This window comes from Photinus pyralis, unplaced genomic scaffold (genome assembly GCF_008802855.1).
Source record: "Photinus pyralis isolate 1611_PpyrPB1 unplaced genomic scaffold, Ppyr1.3 Ppyr1.4_LG4, whole genome shotgun sequence".
NCBI lineage: Eukaryota > Metazoa > Arthropoda > Insecta > Coleoptera > Lampyridae > Photinus > Photinus pyralis.
Genome location: NW_022170511.1, coordinates 2,687,229 through 2,705,069, shown reverse-complemented (window position 1 = coordinate 2,705,069; position 17,841 = coordinate 2,687,229). Strand labels below are relative to the sequence as shown.

The following is a 17,841-nucleotide window of genomic DNA, read 5'->3' as shown; positions in this document are numbered from 1 at the left end:
TCAAGAACTTCCCAAATCTGTGCTACCAGCAGGGTGTGGAAGGATGGGTGGTAGGGGTTATAGTTTGCCAAATAATTGTATGGATAACTTGCCTTTTGGTTACACTGTCACAATGTAATATTTTTGATTTTCTTTCTTCATAGATTTCCCATTCTGAACCGAATCGCATCTACCAATCCCCAAGGCTATCAATGACCCGCAGTAAATGGTACTAAAGGTCCCGCTCTATACTGTTAAATCATCGTTACTAGGACTTTATTTGTAAAATAATGAGTATCAAAGTGTTTTTATGGTACAGCAAGATACGGTTTAATATCCTTTTAATTTAGCGAAAAGGCGATCTTCAATATTCCATCACGGTGCCAACGTCAACCACATTGGTGTTGCATTTGAGAACATATCTACTCTCCATAAATTATCATTCAATGGAAACGGTTAGAACCTCGGAAATTTCCTTCTGCAACGTCCACCCACGAGAGCTTCATTATTTCCACAACGGCCGGTATACCGGAACATATTCCGGTATATAAGGTACATACCGTTACTTTCAGGTATATTAGTAGCTATGTAGGGAAAACAGTAATAAGCAAAAAGTTGAAGTTTTGTTTTCCAATACACACCTGATCGAGATTGCAACTCATCTGGAAACGATATTGTATCATCCTCCTCTTCTGATAATCGCCCGTTAACAGCTACCCCACAGTTTACGTATAGCACAACGAAGCACAACAGAAAAACCACAAATTTAAGCAACATTTTCAAAGGGATGGATATCTCAGGGATCAACTTATCACAAGACTACTGCAATGAACTAATTTATATCGCACGCGACATGTCATTTTGTAGATGAATTGCACTCCAAATTTCCCGTTTACCTAATTCAAAACTACGTCGGAATTTTGCGGGTAAACCTGCTTCCATAAATTAATAATAAGTTGACCTTTGTGTGATTCGGCGCTGATATTGCATGAGATAATCTCATTTACAAAATTAGCATAATTGAAAGGCAAACTTCCCAGTTTGGTCACAGTGAGCTACTTTTATACGTCTTTCATTGATAAGATAAGAGACCACTAGTAGACTACTCACATCCTGAAACTGTTACGAATGGTTTCGGAAACTTTATTGTTTCGTTAATAGGCGTGGTAAGAAAAATCGAATTTGCAACAAAATTTAAAGAAAATTCCAAGCCTCGATTGAGTGATTGTAGGTACGCAATCATCTTCGTACTTTAAACACTGCCAAATTCAGGTGATTTGTTCGATTTTTTTAGTGAATTCTACTATGCGTTTTATGTACCTATACGGGATGTAACAATTAAGTATGTCAAAAAAAGTTGGGATACTTTTTTTCCTTTTCTCCTCAACAACTCCCAAACTTTGGGTTTGTTCTTTAATTTTTCCTGAGGAAACCAGAACACGTAAATAGTCAGAACTAACTAGGCTTTTGGTACTTTCTGGGTCAAAAATTCCAAATTACCTACCTCCTAAATGTGCGTGCGAAGAAGATGCCTCTCGACGAAATTTGGCATCTGAGTGTATTGCAACATCGGATCTAAAAGCAGTTTTGAGATTCGGAAAAAAATGTTGAATTGAAATTCATTGCCAGGCAACAAAACTGGTAAAAAGTTTGGTGGGTACACTCTTTATTAAGAACAACACTTTTTACATGCGTTTTTTCAAAAAAGATTTCGCATTTTGCAGTCATATACTATGGCGGATACAAACACTTTTTTCATTTACTTTTGTCAAAAAATAACTACTAACTCTAGAAACTGATATTCACACCGCCAAGGAAATAGTAAAAACTTACATAAACAAATATTTTCTAATATTTATTTTTTATTTATTTATTTATTGTCCCTCTCTTGTTCTGGGCCCTCAACAGGCTTGCGCCCAACTACGGAGTAACCAGCATAATGATTTTTTGAGGTGCTTCTGCAGAAGAACAAATTAGTCAGTTATATCGTAGGTAGAGAATGGTTCCCGTCAAATCTAAAAAGTGCATTGGTTTTTTGCATTATATATTTATTACATAAACCAGATCGTGAAAGATTTTAAGAATTCTTGCTGAAACCAGTCAAAGTCAACGTACGCAGTTCGTCTGCAAGTGTCCAACAACGATTCCGCTATTTTGTACATGCAAAAACGTGACAACGTTCGGAAATTCACTAAAAGAACCCTATGGCAGAAACTTTACATCTGGTACCTTTTGTCGATTGCAATATGGTGGATTTAGAGTAAAACACCCTTTGTATATTAGAAGAAGCGTTTATTTAAATTATTACAACATTACAGTAATTTTCTGAAAAAATTTAAATTATGCAGCTACTTTTCGGCACCTTCCCGTCATGGTAGCTCTCTCACCTTTCTCGCAAACTTTTTCTACTGAAATTAATCTTCTTGTTTTAACACCCGCGTAGGGGTCTTCTATCAGATTCTCCTGCAAGTCACCTACAGAAAGACGAATATATTCTCGTACCTAAAGCTACCTGTACTGTTCACCTTTTGAAGTATCACTAATCGATTTTTTTTCTTCCACACTGCCTTGATCTGCAATCACATACCAATGCACAAGGCTAAGCACAAAGAAAATCAGGAGAGCTTTCATTTTTATGTTTTTATGTGCGACGACAAAGCACGCAATACGTTTAGTAATTTGGTTTATTTAAGTAATGCTTATCATTTTCAGATAAATAAAATTGATATTCACAATCTTATTTATTTGGTCCAGTGGTTTAAAATAACAGGTCACTTGATTGGTCATTCAAGATTGAAGTCAGGTGGATTTTGAAAGCAGCAGTTAATCATTGTAAAAGCAGAAGCAGAAATAAGCGTTTACAGTGGTCATTAAACCAACCGGATGCAGCATCAAGTGCTTCTTTAGAACTTCTGCTTTTAGTATGTGATTGGTCGATCTTTCCTCAGACCGACACGTGGCTTACATAAAATCAGTTTCACAGTGTGCCTAAAATGATGTGTAGCCGTGTAGGTAACATAAAACTAAGAAAATAAGAAAATTTATTTTTTTTTTAATCAACACAAGCATTGGATCAGTCTACGTCATCGCGGGTGGACTATCAGTGTTGAGACGTACATCAATGTCATAAACAGGGTCGGCGGTTGTGGCTAAAAAAATGATTCTATCTTAGTTGATAACGCATGAAGTCTAACCTGATCCCGATCTCGCATTCTTGAACGTGATAAAATCCCACACCGTTTTCGCAACTTCCTTTATCTTTATGAATACACCGGTGCATTCGGATGGAACAAAATTAATCACCAAAAAGATGAAGAATATTGCAAACACTTTCTTGTTCATTTTGAAGTATGAAGATCTCTACCATCGGAGCAGATTGACACAAACTAACAATAATTAGTTCTGCACTTATCAGTTATCTGGTAGGGTTCACAAGTCAACCTTCTTGCTTAACACGCATTTTTGGAACACAAACATACTGTACAAACAGTTCGTAATTATTCAACTGAGAAGGTGGGAAACATTTACCGGACACCTAATGGAGAACCTACTAATTTATTTATATTCGAGTTTGAATTTTGCTTTGAACGTTTTTGGGCATAAGGTCTCGAAAATGTTGAGCTATACTTCCAACTTGGTTGTATAGCACCAAGCAAATCCCGTTTGCTTCCATAGAATCGCTGACAGTGTTAGTTGTGTGAGGTTTAGGTCATTACTTTGAACCATCTTATCCTGTGGTCTCTCTCTTTGTCTGAGTGTGGAAATTATGAATGTATCTGCCGACGTGTCAAAATTGATAATGCAGATATCTCTAGAACGAGAAAAGATGCCGTCAAAAGCTAGACAATCGTTGCACTAAGTATACAGTTGCGTTATTGCAAGAATCAAAACAAGCATGTTTACAAATATTCCTCTAAAATCTCATTGCTTCTTTAATTTTTTCTGAGTAACTATACCACTTGATGGGATGAAATTTATGTAGGTACCTATTCCTTTTCTGACTACAAATTTTTTTTCAAAATCTGTACTAACGTATTCATTTTTGAAAATTCAACAAACTGATCTTAATCGCAAGCTTGGCCGGGCCACAAAAATAGCCAGAATTGAATGATATTTGATGGACGTCATTTGTGATATGGGAGAACAATTTAAATTGAGTCGATTGGGATCATGTATATTTAGGTCCACACAAAGAACGCAAAGCAGAAGCATGACTTTAGAGACTTTTTTCCACAATACTTAATTAATGCCATGTTTTGCTCTCTATTTAACGAGAACAAAACGAGCGTTTGCTCACTGGTAAAGAAAATATGTTGATTGGTTACTATGCTTTCGGTTACTATGGAAATGAATGCAGAATTTACAATTTTAGCAAACTTTTAAGCAAAACTTTACTATACTCTTTATTTATTTATTTATTTATTTATACTATTTAACGAGAACAAAACGAGCGTTTGCTCACTGGTAAAGAAAATATGTTGATTGGTTACTATGCTTTCGGTTACTATGGAAATGAATGCAGAATTTACAATTTTAGCAAACTTTTAAGCAAAACTTTACTATACTCTTTATTTATTTATTTATTTATTTATACTATTTAACGAGAACAAAACGAGCGTTTGCTCACTGGTAAAGAAAATATGTTGATTGGTTACTATGCTTTCGGTTACTATGGAAATGAATGCAGAATTTACAATTTTAGCAAACTTTTAAGCGAAACTTTACGATACTCGTACATCACAAACAGTGAAACTGTTGTTTATGCTCTGAAAATTGTTGTAAACCCAATTTAAACTGGAATGCCCACGTATGTTACAGTTATCATGAATAAAATGCTTATAACATTAACCAAATTAGCACTACCAGAGTTTCTAATAAAATATGGTAGAACATCAATCGGTGCCGGATAATTTTTTAACTCGATGGGACCTTTGTATGTCGACCCATTATTTCCGTCAACCCATTCTCCTGCAGGCAAGTATACATCCCTAGACGTAGCACCTTCTTTAATAACAGGCGCTACTAGTATATCCTCCCCCAGTAAAAATTCTAAAATGAATGTATAAATAATAGCCTAAGCAAAACTCCACAAACCTGAATCAATCGTCAAAGCTATCGTATCGTTTGGAGAAATCCACCAAATTGGACCATTCACTGGATGTCCTTCCTTAATACTTCTTTCCATTTGTGTCTTTATGTATGGGGCGTACTTTTGGTGAAGATCAATGAATTTCCTCGATATTTCTGTCACGCTAAATTTGGTTTCGGTGAAGTCCCATGGGACGAAACTGAACTGAATACTGGGCATGAAGGTATTTGCTTGCAGCCATCTTACAAATAATTCCGCTGAAGGTTTCTGATTGTGATATCCATTACCGCCGATCAAGTCTGGCAACACCCTGTACAAGTAACTGTTTGAGAACTCTACTGTAATAGACTTTAACATACATTGTGTATCCATTCATATTCATTTGGAGTAAGGTTGTTATAAGTGAGTGAAGTCCATTGAATAAGGTCCAGTGTGAATCTTTATCAAACATTCGCACGAACATAGGTAAATCTTGAGTTCTCCATCCAGCTCTGACTTCTATTAGATCTCCAAATTCAGCGCACGTTCGCAAGTAATTCTCAGAAAGTACGTTCGGCATCGTTTCTTCGTCGCCTTGCAGTTGTGGTATCTAAAACCAGAATGATTTTACACCATTTAAAATGAAATGGCAATACCTTAGGGGTCCAAGACGTTTCTCCCGCGTCGAATTTAAAACTATCTATACCATAATTTTTTTGCAGAGATTTAAGTCTCCCAGCAAACCACTCCCGTACTTCTAGTTTGGTGAAATCTAAATAAGTAGCTTTGTAACTTGCACTGTTCCACCACGTTGTCAGGTCACTGCCTTCAAAGTTCTTAATAAGGTATCCTAAACAAAGATAATAAATGTTGCAATAATACTCATACGGCTACCTACCTCTATCCCTTGCCACACTTAAATGGTCCACGCAATCCGTGTTGATAAAGGGATGAACCCATAACGACACCGTAAAATTAAACGACTTTATGTAATCAACGGTTTTGGAAATATTTGCGAACTTGGAACTTCTGAACGTAAGAGCTCCATAACATTCCTCCCAATCGTCATCGATCTCAAATTGTCCGTTCGTGTATCCATTGTCAGCAATCTCCTTGGCAAAAGCGCGCACAACCTCATCGTTCACGTCCCTCTTATACCTAGCCCAAGTCGACCAAATCGGCCTTTCAATGATTTTGTAATTTGGATGACCTGCATTACAGTACCTAATTAGAAGTGTTTTTGATTAGTGTGTATTACCGGTTGGTTTGCCTAAGAAATCCTTTACTGCGTGCAAATGTGCTTCGCGCACATTTTCCTTTATACCTATTGTGTAAGCTAGCGTTACCTAAAATTGGCAAAAATGATATTGATGACAACGTGAAGATGTTACTAACCCTTTTACGAGTTGGTGAGTACGGCGAGGTGCCCTTCGCTGAGAAGCACACTTTCCTCTCAGATTCATCCCCATTTTGACTGATAAATAGCGGGACCTTATGATCGACAAAGATGAAGGCGCCCGCAGAGTTTAACCAGTAGGGTTCGATCACAGCACCGTGCTGATATTCTTGCACAACGTTTGCAAAATTGATCAGGGTTAATTTTTCTATTGGCCAAAATTGCATTATCTGTTCCGGACCACCGTACCAATGAAAAGGGTCGAGATCGAAACAGTCCTCGAATTCCGTTCTGGTGTTATTCGTCGACCAATGTATTGTAAAGCCGTAATCCAGGTGCGTGCTTACTTGGAGCATGCCATCACCTACCATGAAGCAATTTCTAACGCCACCGTCGCATGGAGTAAACGGTTCAGATGCTCGAACACCGATCTTTCCCTTTAATTTTAATGTTTCACCTATGACAATGTTAATGAGATTACCAAGTCTCTGGATTCATAGCATACCATCAGATACGGTTAACGCAAGCCTGCCTTGTTCCGGCGAAAGACGTAGCGAAACCTCGTTCTGTTTTAGTAATACAATATCTTCCGCTTTAGATACTGGCGCAGTCCAAATCAGTACGTCTAAAAATTTTAGTGAATTACAGCATTACAGGCTATTGGTCAACTTACAGCAAAGTGTTAGAATTCCGCGCATCGTGAGACCGTTTGTATTTTTGGCGGATTGGTGCAGTTACTGAGCAAATTGACTACATTCCCCTTGAAACCTTATCTACGCGATAAAATTTAAATGGTTTGGCAATCTTTGTCACTAAATATTCAAGAGGATCTAATCATCATATCTGGTTATGTGTGTGGTCCGCGAAAAATGCGAAAGAAGCTCGAGATACCTTAGCAACTCATTTCCCAAGGAGGAGAACCTTGCTCCAACGTTAGCTTCAATATGTCGAAAACCGGAATCGGTTTAATTTGCGTAGTATCATTGACTGTATATAAATGCAATGGTATTGTCTTTTCATTACCCAATTTGGTAGAATTGGATTTAGTCTTTGAGTATTATAGTGTCTAAAAAGGAGAAATCGTTCGACATATTCAATATGGCGGCGGAAGCTCAAATGGGATGTTAGAGGACTTTTCATATCATTTATACAGGGTCTCATTCTGTACATACATACAAATATTTAGCTTTATTCGTCAACAGTTTTGGATCCATGCGTAAAATTTTCTCATTTTGATGGGAATCTGTGGAGCTTCCAAATCGGCATGCGGCCAGTTGCGAATTAACATCCTCCTAAATCACATTTATCGGCATCAAATTTAAGAGTCTTGCAATACACAACATAATGTAACGAATATTCCAGAAATCCCGATAGACATCCAAGCGCCAAGAAAGATTAGTCATCGGCGATAAAGAACGATGAATACATTTTAGTTTGAGTATGCGATTGATATTTTTTGTACAGTTACACTACTACCTACAGTTGCATTCCCTATTCCGTGTTTTCCAAAGAAGCAATCCATAATTTACATGCTTACTCGAGGTACCTACAAATATTTGTATATCAGAGTAAAATAACTTTGCAAATAGACCAAAAAAGTTTAATACCAAAAGAATTTTTTTACATTTTGCTCAAGAGAATTCGGCAGAATTTACAATTTTAGCAAACTTTTAAGCAAAACTTTACTATACACGTACATCACAAACAGTGAAACTGTTGTTTATGCCTTTGAAAATTGTTGTAAACCCAATTTAAACTGGAATGCCCACGTATGTTACAGTTATCATGAATAAAATGGTTATAACATTAACCAAATTAGCACTACCAGAGTTTCTAATAAAATATGGTAGAACATCAATCGGTGCCGGATAATTTTTTAACTCGATGGGACCTTTGTATGTCGACCCATTATTTCCGTCAACCCATTCTCCTGCAGGCAAGTAAACATCCCTAGACGTAGCACCTTCCTTAATAACAGGCGCTACTAGTATATCCTCCCCCAGTAAAAATTCTAAAATGAATGTACAAATAATAGCTTAAGCAAAACTCCACAAACCTGAATCAATCGTCAAAGCTATCGTATCGTTTGGAGAAATCCACCAAATTGGAGCATTCACTGGATGTCCTTCCTTTATACTTCTTTCCATTTGTGTTTTTATGTGTGGGGCGTACTTCTGGTGAAGATCGATGAATTTCCTCGATATCTCTGTCACGCTAAATTTTGTTTCGGTGAAGTCCCATGGGACGAAACTGAACTGAATACTGGGCATGAAGGTATTTGCTTGCAGCCATCTTACAAATAATTCCGCTGAAGGTTTCTGATTGTGATATCCATTACCGCCGATCAAGTCTGGCAACACCCTGTACAAGTAACTGTTTGAGAACTCTACTGTAATAGACTTTAACATACATTGTGTAACCATTCATATTCATTTGGAGTAAGGTTGTTATAAGTGAGTGAAGTCCATTGAATAAGGTCCAGTGTGAGTCTCTATCAAGCATTCGCACGAATATAGGTAAATCTTGAGTTCTCCATCCAGATCTGACTTCTATTAAATCTCCAAATTCAGCGCACATTCGCAAGTAATCCTCAGAAAGTACGTTCGGCATCGTTTCTTCGTCGCCTTGTAGTTGTGATATCTAAAACCAGAATGACTTTACACCATTTAAATTGAAATGGCAATACCGTAGGGGCCCAAGACGTTTCTCCCGCGTCGAATTTAAAACTATCTATGCCATAATTTTTTTGCAGAGATTTAAGTCTCCCAGCAAACCATTCTCGTACTTCTAGTTTGGTGAAATCTAAATGAGTAGCTTTACCACCTGCACTGTTCCACCACCTTGTCAGATCACTGCCTTCAAAGTTCTTAACAAGGTATCCTAAACAAAGATTATGAATGTTGCAAATACTCATGCTGCTTCCTACCTCTATCCCTTGCCACACTTAAATGGCCCACGCAATCCGTGTTGATAAAGGGATGAACCCATAACGACACCGTAAAATTAAACGACTTTATGTAATCAACGGTTTTGGAAATATTTGCGAACTTGGAACTTCTGAACGTAAGAGCTCCATAACAATCCTCCCAATCGTCATCGATCTCAAATTGTCCGTTCGTGTATCCATTGTCAGCAATCTCCTTGGCAAAAGCGCGCAGAACCTCATCGTTCACGTCCCTCTTATACCTAGCCCAAGTCGACCAAATCGGCCTTTCAATGATTTTGTAATTTGGATGACCTGCATTACAGTACCTAATTAGAAGTGTTTTTGATTAGTGTGTATTACCGGTTGGTTTGCCTAAGAAATCCTTTACTGCGTGCAAATGTGCTTCGCGCACATTTTCCTTTATACCTATTGTGTAAGCTAGCGTTACCTAAAATGGCAAAAGTGATATTGATGACAACGTAAAGATGTTACTAACCCTTTTACGAGTTGGTGGGTACGGCGAAGTGACCTTCGCCGAGAAGCACACTTTCCTCTCAGATTCATCTCCATTTTGACTGATAAATAGCGGAACCTTATGATCGACAAAGATGAATGCGCCCGCAGAGTTTAACCAGTAGGGTTCGATCACCGCACCGTGCTGATTCTCTTGCAGAACGTTTGCAAAATTGATCAGGGTTAATTTTTCTATTGGCCAAAATTGCATTATCTGTTCCGGACCACCGTACCAATGAAAAGGGTCGAGATCGAAACAGTCCTCGAATTCAGTTCTGGTGTTATTCGTCGACCAATGTATTGTAAAGCCGTAATCCAGGTGCGTGCTTACTTGGAGCATGCCATCACCTACCATGAAGCAATTTTTAACGCCACCGTCGCAGGGAGTAAACGGTTCAGATGCTCGAACCCCGATCTTTCCCTTTAATTTTATTGTTTCACCTGTGACAATTCTAATGAGATTACCAAGTCTCTGGGTTCATAGCTTACCATCAGATACGGTTAACCCAAGCCTGCCTTGTTCCGGCGAAAGGCGTAGCGAAACTTCGTTCTGTTTTAGTAATACAATATCTTCCGCTTTAGTTACTGGCGCAGTCCAAATCAGAACGTCTAAAAATTTTAGTGAATTACAGCATTGCAGGCTATTGGTCAACAACTTACAGCAAAGTGTTAGAATTCTGCGCATCGTGAGACCGTCTGTATTTTTGGCGGATCGGTGCAGTTACTGAGCAAATTGATATGACTACATTCACCTTTGAAATCTTATCTACCCGATTAAATTTGAGTGGTTTGGCAATCCTATCACTAAATATTCGAGAGGATCTAATCATCATATCTGGTTATGTGTGTGGTCCGCGAAAAATGCGAAATAAGCTCAAGATACCTTAGCAACTCATTTCCCAAGGAGGAGAACCTTGCTCCAACGTTAGCTTCAATATGTCGAAAACCGGCATCGGTTGAATTTGCATAGTATCATTGACTGTGTACAAATGCAATGGTATTGTCTATTCATTGCCCAATTTGATAGGATTGGATTTAGTCTTTTGAGTATATAGTGTCTAAAAAGGAGAAATAGTTCGACATATTCAATATGGCGGCGGAAGCTCAACTGGGATGTTAGGGGACTTTTCATATCATTTATACAGGGTCTCATTCTGTACATACATATATACAAATATTTAGCTTTATTCGGCAACAGTTTTGGATTCATGCGTAAAATTTTCCTCATTTTGATGGGAGTCTGTGGAGCTTCCAAATCGGCATGCGGCCAGTCGCGAATTATTCTCTCCTAGATCACATTGATCGGCACCAAATCTAGTCTTGCTATACCGAAATGGTCACCAAGATGTATTTATTTCCAGCAGCTTTCTCTGGGAAGTAGCCCACGATCTGCTGTTGTTTCAAGTGGACCAGCCACATTGTATTTCCTCATTGGTGTCTTCTTCTTTCCTACTAGTCCATTGCTTGTGGCACAAACTGTACGTTTTCTGCACCATTCCTTCTCTCTGTTTGCAATTCACCTAGTATAATCGTTCCAGCACCTTAACCAGGGTTTTTGTCACTCCTAGATGCCCTCCCGATATACCTACCACCGCGCATCCTAGTTTTCGTGATTATTGGTCGAGGCACTGTCGTGGCAATTATTTATAATATGTCAGTTTTTACCACAACCTCCGCATCGCAGCCCTCGTCGTTTTGTCCGTTACTCCAATCTTTTCACTATTTCTTCTATATTTGCGTTTTTTCTTCTATAGGAACACTATTTATAAACGTCTGCACCTAAAGTTGCTTCATAAAGCTTTCTGGAGCCGTAGGATCAGCTTCGAGTTCTTCCAAAGTTTCGACCAAATTTTGCGTTGGATTCTTTAATTGGACGTAATACACCTGCTGCAAATATTGGTCTCCATTTTGAGCTTTCAACGGTGACTAATCTGTCATGGCGCCTCGATCTATATCGGGATTTCTGGAATGCTTCAAAGTTAAATTGAATAATTTAAATTAAATAAATCTCTGGGTACTAAAGGAAACTTTTTATAAAGTGGCATATTCAAAAAAATGTGATTGGCTATTTAATATTTGTTTATTATAAAAATGCCATTAAGTAAGTACGGTATTAAGAATTTTCGTTGGTTAGGTCATGACTCACAATCACGCACTTGAGAAACGTCATTTTTTCTCACTTGAAACCGGACATAATAGCATTTTTACAGTAGAAAAATATTAAATTGCAAATATTTCAAAAACTGTACCTTTTTAGAACAGACTAAACAAGGGGGCCTTATTTTTTGTACTTAATAAGACACAATAATTATTAAAATTCAGGGTTTAAAAAAATTAAGTTTTAACGATTTTTTCAATTCAATCTTTGATGTGGTAAATGGTAAAAGTTTGACGCAACAACTGAGGATCCACCTCAAGACATTTCGAGAAAAGTGGATAAACGTTTTAAATGTATATCATAAAAACCAAATGCTTTGAGACAAATTTATTTCTACGAGTAATTCTTTATAAGAAATGCAATTCACCCTGTGATAACCACCATCGTCACGGTAACGAAAATTACAATCGGTGTAACACAGTATAACGTAACGCTTCCTGAATCGGTTGTATTATGAATTAATGATCCCTTAATGAAATATGGTAAAACTTCAATTGGTGCACTATAGTCTCTTAGTTCAATCGGACCCTTATACGTTGACCCATTATTACCATCCACCCATTCTCCAGCAGGCAAATAAACGACTCTAGACGTCGCCCCTTGAATGATAATTGGTGCTACCAGTAAGTCATCTCCCAGCAGGTACTCTGTAAAAGAATACAGAAAGCTGATCGTTAATAGTGCGTTACCTACCAGTGTCCATCGCCAAAGCAGTTGCGTCATTGGGAGAAATCCACCAAATAGGAGCGTTTACTGGGTGCCCTTCTTGGATGCTCCTTTCCATTTGTAACCTGATGTAAGGAGCATACTTCTGATGCAAATCAACAAATTTTCTCGATATTTGAGTTACATTAAACGCTGCATTAGTAAACTCCCACGGAACGTAACTGAACTGAATGCTCGGCATGAAGGTATTGGCTTGCAACCACCGCACAAACAATTCCGCCGATGGTTTACCGTCATAGCCATTGCCACCAATCATGTCCGGCAACACCCTAAACAAAATTGACTAAAAATAGTCGCTAAAACTCCACATACATTGAGTATCCATTCAGATTCATTTGAAATAATGTTGTAATAAGCGTGTATAGTCCATTAGAAAGGCCCCAATTCGAATCCTTATCGATCATTCGCACAAATATGGGCAAATCTTGCGTTTTCCATGCAGATCGTACCTCTACCAAATCGCCTAATCGAGCACAGGTACGCACGTAGTCGACTGAAAGCACGTTTGGCATCTTTTCTACATCCCCGTACAGTTGCGAAATCTATTGCAAATTATTTAATTACGATTAATTAGGGAGATTCACACCGTTGGTGCCCAACTTGTTTCACCGGCATCAAATTTAAAACTGTCTATTCCGTGTGCCTTTTGCAAAGCTTTGAGCCTAGCCACAAACCATTCCTGAACTTCGATATTGGTAAAGTCTAAGTAAGTAGCCTCCCGATTTTTGCTATTCCACCACTGTGTGAGGTCGTTACCACTTAAGTCTTTCACTAGGAATCCTAAACAGAAATCTTATGGCCTGCAACTGAAGGGTATAGGACATACCATAGTTTCGCGCAAGATTTAGATACTTCGTGCAATCGATGTTGATGAACGGGTGAACCCAAAGCGAAACCGTAAAATTCAATGATTTTATGTATTGGACAGTTTGAGTGATTTTCGAAAACTTTGACTGCCTGAAGGTGAGCGCCCCATAGCAGTCCTAAAAGAAACCCAGTTGACGAACGATAAAACTGTTGAATGTCTACAGACCTCCCAATCGTCGTCGAGCTCAAATTGTCCGTTTGGGTACCCGTTATCCACAATTTCCTTTGCGAAGGCGGTAATAACTTCGTCATTTACTTCCCTTTTAAACTTGGCCCATGTTGACCAAATGGGCCTTTCGATTATTCTATAATTGGGATGACCTAATTTAAACCGAATAGAAGTGTTCGTGTTTCAAATTGTGCTTTACCTGTAGGTTTGCCTAGGAAATTTTTTACGGCATGTAAATGTGCACTGCGGGCATTTTCCTGAACCCCTATAGTGTAATGCAGTATCACCTAAAATAGTGCGATAGGTATGGGAGTTAGTTTGTGGATAAGTCAGTTACCCTTTGGCGACTTTGTGGGTAGGGTGAGACCGCCTTTGCGGAGAAGCACACTTTCTTTTGTGTCGTGGCTGTGTTTTGGTTTATAAACAACGGAACCCTCTCATCGACAAAGATGTAGACACCAGCCGAGTTTAGCCAGTACGGTTCGACGATTGCACCCCACTGGTCCTCTTGTAAAACGTTTGCGAAGTTTGATAGGGTTAATTTTTCTATGGGCCAAGCTTGTTGAAACCGTTCCGGGCCTCCAAACCAATGATGATCGCCAAGACTAAAACAATCTTCAAACACCTTTGAAAGAACGTTCGTTGTCCAAAGGATGGTAAAACCGTAATCGATGTGCTGGTAAACGTGCAGCCTGTTGTTCCCGAATTCGAAACAATTAGGAACGTCGATACAAGCGGTGCTGCTTGCGTCAGCTGTGCGAATTCCAATTTCTCCCGTTAACTTTGTTGTTGAACCTACGACATTTTGGTAGCGCTTAGGGAATTTTTTTAGTTGTAACTTACCATTGACCACAGTTAAAAGCAACTTTCCGCTTTCCTGGGATATACTCAGTTTCACATCGCCTTGTATTAGAGATACCAACTGGGCTGCCTTAATTGGCAGTGAAAACGAAAGCACTACGCCTAAAAAACTTTAAAAGGAAGGTGGAATTTTAGGTACTGACTTACAAAAAAGAATTACGGTCCTGGGCATCATATTAACGTCGACCTAGAGAAATCTTCGACAACACTGTTCAGTATCACGTCTACATTTACCTTTATAGAATTATCTGTAGGTGCGATAAGAATCGTATTGGCATAGATCGAAACACAATTGACAAAAATCGGAATTTTGAAGACGCTTTTCCAAAGACCAAAGACCTTGTCCAATATAATCTTTTTTTAAATTAAAGGTAATGGAATTTGAATGAACTTCAAATTAAGAAGTTGTCTCTTTAAACAAGCTGAAAAATACAGAATGATTAATAGAAAGATAAGACCTTAATGAACACTATATTATAACACTAAATATACAGTAAAGGAGATCTAAACATAGTCAATATATAGAAATGTAGTAGATTGCAATTTTTAATTGATAACTGTACAGAAAGTTATAGTCATATAATCAACAAACTTGCAATAAAGCTGATATGAAATATGCAGGAGTGTAATGGCGCCATTGATTTTTGAGACCGCACATAGTGAATAAAAATCAGGTAAATAAACGAAAAGTGAAAAGAACGTTTTAAAAAATGGAGAAAAATATTCCATTTCTTCCCTAAGAAATGAATTTTTGAACACACTGCAGATTTCCACCTGCAGATTGTCCAAAAATTCCGCAAAAGACCCCCACTCCTTCCAATATAAATTCAAAATCTTGCAGTGGAATGAACTACCACATGAAATTTGAAAAGTTTACACGCCTACTCAGTATTTCAATAGCAAAGAGAGTTCTTTTATAGTGTTTCTAGCCCGTTTAAAATATGTAGGAGCCGAGGGGATGGGAAAAAAGAAATAAATAAAAGTAAATAAATTCATACGGCTTTGAAAATTTATTAGAGGCGTTATTGAGGGGCTTTGAGTCCTTGTAATTAAAAGTTTTTAATGGCGTTTATAAATCTTTGCGGGCTTTTAAAGGTCGCAATTGTTTTCCCAGAGCCTCAAAAGTTTTATTAGTTTTAAATGGTCCTTAACAAACTTCCTATGCTTTTAGGAAGGTCCTTATGGGGCTTTTGTGCGTCCTTGAGAGTCTTCAAGAGATTTTGAGTATTTTCAACGTCTTTTTTAAGAATTACTTACAGCCTCTGTCCGATTCCTTTAATAGTGGACCTCTAACAGTCTGTAAAGGCACTTCCTTACGATAAAATGTAGTTTCGAAGTTCGAACCTATGGATGTTTGTTATAGGAGTGCTGTAAATAATTTTATTTCTAACATGGTGTTTTAGCCACCGATAAAGAAATCCAAATGCTGTAAGTAATTTGCTGTTTGTAACCGTTCCCGTGGAGATGTCGCCGTTTAAATTCAAATTTACATATAATTGCTAATTAAGTTTTTTCAATTATACCGTTTTTTTAAAGCAACCGTTTGTGCGCGGGCTTCCCGACAATGTTCGTAGCATTTTGATATGTAAACTCAATAATGAGGTCCTAATCGAATCAAATGAAAATTCAAGGTGGCTGCAACTGACATAAATATTAACTTTCTTTTGTTAAATGGGTGCCATATTGGAAATGTTATTAACAATGTTAAAAATATAATCCCAGAAAAAAGTGTTCTTGGAAAACTTTTTTAGAAACATTACAATTTCACCCAAATCGTAAGAAGTTGAAATGGTGCTCTTCCAAAAATGTTTAGAGATCTTCCTGCCACCATTGATTTTTCCATCCTACAGATCATCTCCATCGAAGACTACCACAAAAAATTTACTAAAAACCTTCGTGAGAACCTTCAGTATTTTTTAGACACCTTTTTGGGAATATTATTACAGTCTCTTTTAAGGATCTATATTAAAATTGAAATAATAATAAAGCGAAAAAAAAGGATAGGGAAGGTTTCACCTTCAACGGTTACAATGCAGTTCAGTTACACAGCTATAAAATTAAGTATAGACACTGTTACCAGATTGTGCGTTAAAATTATTTCATGGAAGAAAATAATAAACTGTTGTGGGACTAAATTTTTGAGAAGAGTGAAAAGGGGCGAAAATCGTATTTCGGCAACTTCGGACAAAAGTTAAAGTTAGAGATAAAAGTGTTCAAAAGAAGTGGACAATCCAATCACTTTCTTACATAATCTCAAAATAACCGAGAAAATTGCGCAAAACCATTTTTTCTTTTTTTTATTTTTCCTTTCCGCAAAAATAAGTTTATTTCAACGAGATATTCGTTTTTTTCGGTAAAAAAAATTTTGGAATGAAAATTGTCCTTGGGCCATTTTTTTTAACTATACGACGATTGGGTTACTTAATGAAGGTTTTGTGAGCAATATGGAAAAGTGGAAATGCGCATAATATATCTATAGACAGTCGGGATTTCGACAAATCTGTGTTATTTAGGTTGATCATAATTTTTCTGCAAGACTAAGCAATGCATATTGAATCAGTGGCTCAATTAACAAAATTAAATCTTTATTTGAAACCTGAGCCTAAAGGTTGGAAGAACAGTCCTTCGTGTATTAAGAAATCCTGATTATGAAAGGAATAATGAGTTGGCGTATAATGCAATATATTATAATCATGTCAAAAGCATCTTGAAAACGTTAGAAACCAAAACAGTCCGCCAAAAAACTGTGTATAAACCTGAAATTACAACAAACAAATTTGGGAACCAAGACAAGGGCTTCTGACTACATAAAAGGTACTTTACCTTAAGAAAAATTGTTCATATATACATTTCCACACACTAACTCGGTGATACAATATCGGTTAACTTTCATCAAGGTTAGAAAATTCTAAAGTTCTCTATTGATAATGAATGAATTTGTTCTGCAAACTAAGCACGTGATTTTTAATTGGATAAACAAATTTATCGCGCTATGTAATTATACATCTAATGTAAATAATAAACTTTAATGACTTGATGAGACTCATACATCCATAACTGACGGTCATGGTAGCAAATCTCTTTGTATTTAATAACTGCGGTGCATATATTTTTGCGTATGCTCCATTTTCATGGCATGTGGTACATTCTAAATAAATGCGAAATATATAAATACCTA

General features: G+C 37.4%; 2 protein-coding genes and 1 long non-coding RNA gene across 8 annotated transcripts; all 3 read right to left on the bottom strand.

Moving 5' to 3' along the window:
- Positions 1-238: 238 nt before the first annotated feature.
- On the bottom strand, positions 239-978 carry LOC116169414. Its single transcript, XR_004144955.1, has 2 exons — positions 621-978; positions 239-563 (listed from the first exon to the last, which is right to left on the bottom strand). It is a non-coding gene; the product is annotated as an uncharacterized LOC116169414 (long non-coding RNA).
- A 2,025-nt stretch (positions 979-3,003) lies between these two features.
- On the bottom strand, positions 3,004-11,220 carry LOC116169562 (myogenesis-regulating glycosidase-like). Of its 5 annotated transcripts, XM_031485683.1 has the most exons (11): positions 10,543-11,220; positions 10,372-10,491; positions 9,866-10,323; positions 9,730-9,817; positions 9,370-9,681; positions 9,130-9,323; positions 8,854-9,083; positions 8,500-8,804; positions 4,843-5,028; positions 3,174-3,790; positions 3,004-3,128 (listed from the first exon to the last, which is right to left on the bottom strand). In XM_031485683.1, exons 1-10 carry the CDS (start codon positions 10,565-10,567, stop codon positions 3,744-3,746), a joined length of 1,965 nt encoding a protein of 654 aa, XP_031341543.1. In that variant the 5' UTR covers positions 10,568-11,220; the 3' UTR covers positions 3,004-3,128; positions 3,174-3,743. The 5 variants fall into 5 exon arrangements, with proteins under 5 accessions (XP_031341543.1, XP_031341542.1, XP_031341541.1 ...); XM_031485680.1 differs by lacking the exons at positions 3,004-3,128; positions 3,174-3,790; positions 4,843-5,028 and adding exons at positions 7,973-7,989; positions 8,141-8,454 and having other exon boundaries at positions 10,543-11,218; XM_031485682.1 differs by lacking the exons at positions 3,004-3,128; positions 3,174-3,790; positions 8,500-8,804; ... (5 more) ...; positions 10,372-10,491; positions 10,543-11,220 and adding exons at positions 5,074-5,378; positions 5,428-5,657; positions 5,704-5,897; ... (3 more) ...; positions 6,949-7,068; positions 7,117-7,917 and having other exon boundaries at positions 4,649-5,028.
- A 1,132-nt stretch (positions 11,221-12,352) lies between these two features.
- Positions 12,353-17,623, bottom strand: LOC116168236 (myogenesis-regulating glycosidase-like). 2 transcript variants are annotated; one of them, XM_031483942.1, is made up of 12 exons: positions 17,487-17,623; positions 14,898-15,085; positions 14,811-14,850; positions 14,646-14,765; positions 14,140-14,597; positions 14,002-14,089; positions 13,800-13,954; positions 13,593-13,749; positions 13,353-13,546; positions 13,079-13,308; positions 12,734-13,035; positions 12,353-12,687 (listed from the first exon to the last, which is right to left on the bottom strand). In XM_031483942.1, exons 3-12 carry the CDS (start codon positions 14,836-14,838, stop codon positions 12,404-12,406), a joined length of 2,016 nt encoding a protein of 671 aa, XP_031339802.1. In that variant the 5' UTR covers positions 14,839-14,850; positions 14,898-15,085; positions 17,487-17,623; the 3' UTR covers positions 12,353-12,403. The 2 variants fall into 2 exon arrangements, with proteins under 2 accessions (XP_031339802.1, XP_031339800.1); XM_031483940.1 differs by having other exon boundaries at positions 14,811-15,085.
- Positions 17,624-17,841: the final 218 nt, after the last annotated feature.